A 7,113-nucleotide genomic window follows, 5' to 3' on the forward strand; every position below is an offset into this window, starting at 1 on the left:
TCATTGTTGTTTGGCGGGCCCGGGCTGGATTCAAACCCACCACCTTAGGTGTATATGGCTGGTGCCTTAGCCACTTGAGCCACAGGCGCCAAGCCCTCACTGAACTTTCTGATAAAAAATAAAAACAAGGTTATACTTAACCTCTTAGGCTCATTATTTTACTCAACACCTCTACATTTCTAGGAGGTACTGAAGACAACTAAGTCATGATGATTATAAGCCAATCCATATCTTCAATCAATCTTGTGAACTAGATGAAAAACATGAAACCCTACCTAAAAGCCATCCTTACCTTCCTAGCTTGTTCTTGCAAATGTTGGATTTGCTCTGCTATGACTGTCAGCTTGTTAGTAGCATTTGCTCGGATAAATTCATCAGCCTACAGGTGAGAGAAAACCGAACTTTGGGTTAAAAGATGGTAAGATATCTATAATGTTGGCTCAGTGCCCACAGCACAGTAGTTACAGTGCCAGCCACATACACCAAGGCCAGTAGGTTGGAACCCAGCCTGGGCCTGCTAAACAAGGACAACTGCAACAACAACAACAAAAAACAGCTGAGTATTGTGGTAGGCACCTATAGTCCCAGCTACTTGGGATACTGGGGCAGGACAATCAGTTAAGCCCAAGAGTTTGAGGTTGCTGTGAGCTGTGACGCTACAGCACTCTACCGAGGTTGACATAGTAAGCACAGTAAAAACTGTAAAGTTTTTATTTGGATCCCAATGTGGAAAGTTATGTCAACATCTTTGCTTCTGCCTGAAGTATTCTTCCCATCTTTGCTTTTGCCCTGAAGTATTCTTTCCCATTTGAGGCCCAGCTCAAAAGCACTACTTATGAGAAGTCCATGCTGACATAAACCCACAAGCCAGAATTAATTGCTCCCTCTTGTGTACCTCCCAAAGCTTTCTACCTTTTCATACAGAACTTCCTTGGTTCTCCAACATGCTCTGCTCTCTCTTGCTACCCAATATATTGAATATATCCTCTCTTCCATTAAATATATTTTTCCCCTTGCTCCTTTTTTTTTTTTTAAATAGGGTCTCATTCTGTCATGTCAGTTAGAGTTCTGTGGCATCATCAAAGCTCACTGCAATCTCAACTTCCTGGGCTCAAGCAATCCTCTTGCCTCAGCCTCCCAAGTACATGGACTATAGGCACCTGCCACCATGCCCAGCTAATTTTTCATTTTTTTGTAGAGATGGGGTCTTGCTTTTGTTTGGGCAGGTCTTGAACTCCTGACTTTAAGCAATCCTTCTGCCTGGGCTTCACAGAGTGCTAGGATTACAGGCATGAACCACCACATCTAGCCTCCCCTTGCTCTTTACCTGACTAAAACCCATGCACTCCCCAGGTCTCCCATTTGTTTTCTCATGCTATGGCTTCTCAGCCTTTTGGCTAAGATCAAGTATATTTTCTCATGCTTAAACATTTCTGAAATCAAGGATGGGTCTTACAACAAAAATCAAAAGACACCTGTGATGTGGCTCTGATCACTGGCTTATGTAGAAACCTTGCTATATAAAAAAGTATCTGTTGATCTTATCATTACATCAATTCAATTATTTACATCATAACTACTTTTTTAAATTTTTTTGAGACAGAGTCTTAGGCTGTAGTCCTAGGTAGAGTGCCATGGCATCATCATAGCTCACAGCAACCTCCAACTCTTGGACCCAAGTGATCCTCCTGCCTCCGTTTTTCATTTTTAGTGGAGACGGGATCTCGCAAGAACTCAGGCTGGTCTCAAACTCATGAGCTCAAACAACCCGCCCACCTCAGCCTCCCAGAGTGCTAGGATTATAGGTGCAAACCACCACATCTGGCCATCACAACTACTTAAATTTTAATTTATATCTGCATTCCCAATTGTTACTTAAAATGCATTTTAAAAGACTGCACTTTGGGCTGGGCATGGTGGCTCACACCAATAATCCTAGCACTCTGGGAGGCTGAGACAGATGGAGTGCCCTGGGCTCACAGATTCAAGACCAGCCTGAGCAAGAGCACAAGACCCCCGTCTCTAAAAATAGCCGGGTGTTGTGGCAGGTGCCGGTAGTCCCAGCTACTTGGGAGGCTGAGGCAAGAGAATCGCTTAAGCCCAAGAGTTGGAGGTTGCTGTGAGCTATGACGCCACAGCACTCTACCAAGGATGACAAAGTGAGACTCTGTCTCAAAAAAAAAAGGACTCTACTATGAAGTAGATCGAGAACAAAGTTATAATGTACACAGAAGACTGCCTGTCATGTGCCAGGAAGTGCGACTAAAGGTGAAGGAAACTGCTTAAAACAGATCAAATAATTCTCAAAGCCAAAAAAGACTAGTTGTGACCACTTCATGTGCTGGAAAGGATGACGAGTTGGGCATTAGAAATCTGTTAAGAACTTACAGTTTATTTTTAAGAAAAGCTGACTAACTTCCAGGAGCACACAATTAAGAAAAAGAAATTAGGAGCTTAAACTCACACTTGAACTAAGAAATATTAAGGGAATTTGTTGCTTAGCTGACAATCTTAAGGCAAAAGTCAGGTAAATAAGTCAGTGTCGTAAGTGAACAGAAACCATACAAGTAATCTGAGTTAATTATTTATCTCTTCCACAAATATATATTACCAACTACTGTGTATCAGACACCATTCTACACACTGGATGCATTGTCAAACAGGAAAGAGAAGTCTCTACCCTTGTGAAGATTACAACTTAATACAGTCTAATAGACATATAAAGCAAATCTGGCAGATGAAGGATCTATCAATCTGATTCCAAAACTCATGCCTTAATACCTAGCCTAATGAGCTATTTGAACACACACTATTAATAATACCTAAGTGGAATGTCAGAGGTCTGCCCCGCCAAAAAGTACATTTCAGTACAGAGAAGGCACATTAATTTAATCTGTTTGTCTCTAGAGTGCTTTTTCTTTAGCTTCCTGGAGAAATGGAGGAAACACAATAATGTATCCTCCATATTTTACCTGATTATAGGACAGAAGACAAAAACTATGTTCCTTCTTTCTTTGTTCAGGCCATTCTAATACATACCAAGATCACTCAATAACACAAGAATATGTAATTTGCTCAAGATTTTGATACTGGTAGCCTCCCTCTCAATAAGAGATTAAATAGACACACTAGAGTCTCCTAATCTAAAACAGCTGTATTTTCCTCCCAGCTATCTAAAAAGAAGGTATAAGATTAGACTTAGGGCTGCACCTGTGGCTCAGTGAGTATGGCGCCAGCCCCATATACCAAGGGTCAGGGGTTCAAAACCAGCCCCAGCCAAACTGCAAGCAAAAAATAGCCAGGCATTGTAGTGGGCGCCTGTAGTCCCAGCTACTTGGGAGGCTGAGGCAAGAGAATCACTTAAGCCCAAGAGTTGGAGGCTGCTGTGAGCTGTGATGCCATGGTACTCTACCGAGGGCAACAAAGTGCAACTCTGTCTCAAAAAAAAAAAAAAAAAAAAAAAAAAGGATTTGACTTAAAGGAGAGTTTCCAAATATTTGAATTTTTCTTAACTAAAAAAAGACAGGTACATATATGTGAGGGAATTGGAGCACATTATTACATATTTTTGAACAAAATAAAAACCTCTGAACATAATGCCAAATCTAACAGTGTATACAAGGATAAGGGATATCCCAAGCTTTAAAGCAGCAGGGCCCTACACCTGTGCATACTGAAGAAGATTCTACAACTGGAACCCTTGGTAAGGAATCTAGTTTTTCACTGAACGTCAGAGCTTTACATCTTGGAGCTCTCCATCTTGGAGCTCTCCTACTTCAAGCCCCTTATTTCAGATTAAAAAAGCTGTGGTCCAGAGAGAAGAAATCTGTCTGAAGTCACACTGGAAGTTCATATCAAAAGTGGAATTAATATTCATGTGTCCAAATTTCTATTGTTTTTTCCGTTATTTCCCATTTCCTCCTTATTTTATTTATTTTGGGAATCAATGTCTAAGCACCAGGCTTGAGAATACTGCGTCTAATGGATGAAGGCACAGGAAAAAACTTAAGAGTCTTTTCCCCTCCTAGAAGATGTTAAGTTCTCAAGCTCCCAGTAAACAAATAAGGATCCTATGGGAAGCAGCTTAAAATAAGTGGTCTACGCATCCCTGAAGAATTTGGGTTAAAGTAACTTCCTCAGAAACTTTTCTTCACGTATCAAATGGGAAGAGTAACTTCTGTACCGCCTCACTCACGTGCAGTTCTAAAGTGCAAATGAAATAATGAATATTCAAAGTGCTGCGCAAACCCTACAACGAAGGTATTTTATGTGCACTCAAGTGGCAGTTGAAGGAGACTTTAGCCTCAGAAGATCAGAATACGAGTCAGCCACCGACTCGCTAGACAGTAACAAATTGCTCCCCTCCTACATTTAGGTTGTGAGGCCGGAGCCGAAAGACTCGGGACAAAACGTGAACGAAGATGTAGTTATTCACTTCCCCAGCCGCGCCTCCTCACCTTCTGCACCTGCTCTGCGAGCACCACGAGGTCTAAAGGGTCCCCGGCCCGGTGGGTGCGGTAGGGGCTCACCAAGGCCAAACCGCCGGGGGTCGGGGAGCGCTCCACCAGGGCTCCTGCGACACATACCCCGGAACACAGGCGTGAGCTCCCGCCCTCAGCCTCCCGCAGAGCCCCGGAGACTAGCTGCCTCGCGAGAGCTTCTTTCCCCCTGCTGAATCCGAGCCCGCATACCTCCCGGTCCTGCAGCTGACTGCACTTCTTGCCTTTCGGGGAGCCCCTCTGTCTGCCCCGGAACCGCAGCGCCCGCCATGACGGCGCCCACTCCAGCTCACTACCTAGGCGGTGCCAGTCGGAAGAGCCTGCGCATAAAGGCCTGTGGGCGGAGCTATGCCCTACGGGCGTCAGAGCAACCGAGCCAGACCTTGGCTCGGAGGCCGGACTCCAGCTGGCTCACAGGGTTCCGCTGAGGGGCGGGGGTCCGTGTTGGTTAAAAGAAAGCAGGGGGGCGGGGAGGGTGCAAGCTTCCTGGGCATGCGCAGCCCGGTTCGGAGGCGGAGCCCTGCTCAGGGGCGGGGCTTCTCTGGGGGTAGGGCCCCGGATTCTGTGGAGGGCGGCCCGCGGTCCTGTTAGGATTGTGGAGACCATGGCGGTACGAGCATTGAGGGTCCTGACCACGCTGCTGGCTGTCGCCGCTGCTGTCTCCCGGGCAGAGGCCGAGTCTGAGGCGGGATGGGACATGGTGACACCTGATCTGCTCTTCGCCGAGGGGACTGCGGCCTATGCGCGTGGGGACTGGGCCGGGGTGGTCCTCAGCATGGAGCGAGCGCTGCGCTCCCGGGCCGCCCTCCGCGCCCTCCGTCTGCGCTGCCGCACCAGGTGCGCAGCCGACCTCCCGTGGGAGCTGGACCCTGACTCACCCCCGAGTCTGGCCCAGGCCTCCGGCGCTGCCGCCCTGTACGACCTGCGCTTCTTCGGGAGGCTGCTGCGCCGCGCCGCCTGCCTGCGCCGCTGCCTGGGGCCGCCGGCCGCCCACTCTCTCGGCGAGGAGGTGGAATTGGAGTTCCACAAGCGGAGCCCCTACAACTACCTGCAGGTCGCCTACTTCAAGGTGCAGACCTACCGGGAGCCGGGCGGCCGGGGCCCTTGTGGGGAGAGGAATGCTGGCAAGGGACCTAACGAGGTGTCCGCAGAGAGAGAGAGGGAGCCAGGGAAGTGTCCGCAGATAGGGAAAGTGGCCTCCTGGCTGGGGAGCGCCCCTCGGACCTCGGGAGTCAGGGACCCTGCTAGGAATCCTGCCTCGCCTGGCTTGCATGGGCAGATGCTAACCCCAAAGATCTAGCCTGGAATTAGGGCACAGGCCAAGCAGAACGCATTGCCCTTTTATTGTCCAAGAGATCTGAGAGATCTTAGTTGAAGGAATTAAAGCAGTAGCTTAAGTCTCACATCCTGATTTCATTGTAAGTGTCCGAATGAGAGGCTAAGAGTGGTCTACAATATCTTACTCTCGTTTGTTTCCCAGTGGTGTTTTTCCTGCTACCGGATCCAGCAGTTCACTTTCAGGACGTAGAATTGCCACGTCGCCAGCAGGGGCTGCCTGGCCCTCCCTGTGGGGTCCCTCTGGCTAGTCTGTCAGGTTTCCAAAGAAAATGAGTGTTTTTAGGAATCCCAGTGCACTATATATGTCCAAGTGTACAAACGGACTTGGAGCGCTCAGGGCTTGTGTGGTGATGATGATGGTAGCCAGCATATATTTCCAGGCGCTGTTTTAATAAGCACTTTGCATTTATTGACTAAATTGCCCTGATCCTCACTGTATCTTGTGAGGTGGATGCTGTTATTAGTCCTATTTTATTGATGGGGGTAAAAAGCAGGATCTATGCTGCATATCTTTTGTAAATGTAGTTTAACATAACTTCAGCTCAACCTAAAATGAGAATTAGAGACTCTTGGAGACCTCAGTTTTTCACCCTTCCACATGCGTTCTGCTTACACAGTTTCTCTCCATTCCTCCCGTTACTGGAAAGAGTACTGGACTTGAAACCAAAATAATACGGCTGTCTTTCATGTAACTTACCAGCACTTTCTAAATTTCTTTGTCATTTATTGAATACTCACCATATTTTAGTTCTTGTTTGTACAGGTAATTAAAATGTTGGACTATTACTTTGTTTTATCTTGCTTTGCTGTTAAGAATAAGTATATTAGGGCGGTGCCTGTGGCTCAAGGAGTAGGGGGCCAGCCCCATATACTGGAGGTGGCGGGTTCAAACCCAGCCCAGGACAAAAACTGCAAAAAAAAAAAGAATAGGTGTATTAAGGGCTACTGACAGGGCACATACATGGGATCATGAAGGAGGGAAAAAATCTAGCTTTGTCTCAGAAAATTAGACTTGAAACATGAGGTGGACAAGAGCCTGTCCTAAATATTGGTAGGGAGAGAAAAAGGATGGTCCTTTGAAATAGAGGGAGAAGTAGAACAAAGTATGATGTATTCAGGAAAAAAATTCCATTGCTGTGACTGGGGCATCAGGTTGTGTGTGGGGAGCAGCAGGAGGGGAAGCTAGAAAGGTAAGTGAGGCCAGATTCAGAAGAGAATTCTCAGGCTCGGCGCCTATAGCTCAACCGGCTAAGGCGCCAGCCACGTACAGCTAAGG

General features: G+C 47.0%; 2 protein-coding genes across 2 annotated transcripts in view; one reads left to right on the forward strand and one right to left on the reverse strand.

The window, feature by feature from the left end:
* Positions 1-4,810, reverse strand: part of CUNH1orf50 (chromosome unknown C1orf50 homolog) — a 7,064-nt gene extending 2,254 nt beyond the window's left edge. The window contains exons 1-4 of the mRNA XM_012810861.2: positions 4,692-4,810; positions 4,458-4,573; positions 276-379; positions 75-108 (exon numbers count right to left, since the gene is read on the reverse strand). Of these exons, the coding sequence (XP_012666315.1) occupies positions 75-108; positions 276-379; positions 4,458-4,573; positions 4,692-4,770 (333 nt within the window). The 5' untranslated portion in view covers positions 4,771-4,810. The remainder of the gene's footprint in view (positions 1-74; positions 109-275; positions 380-4,457; positions 4,574-4,691) is intronic.
* Positions 4,811-4,997: 187 nt separating this feature from the next.
* P3H1 (prolyl 3-hydroxylase 1) overlaps positions 4,998-7,113 on the forward strand; it is a 19,141-nt gene continuing 17,025 nt past the window's right edge. The window contains exon 1 of the mRNA XM_003798958.3: positions 4,998-5,568. Within this exon, the coding sequence (XP_003799006.1) occupies positions 5,104-5,568 (465 nt within the window). The 5' untranslated portion in view covers positions 4,998-5,103. The remainder of the gene's footprint in view (positions 5,569-7,113) is intronic.

This window comes from Otolemur garnettii, unplaced genomic scaffold (genome assembly GCF_000181295.1).
Source record: "Otolemur garnettii isolate 467f Iridium unplaced genomic scaffold, OtoGar3 scaffold00144, whole genome shotgun sequence".
Taxonomy (NCBI): Eukaryota; Metazoa; Chordata; class Mammalia; order Primates; family Galagidae; genus Otolemur; species Otolemur garnettii.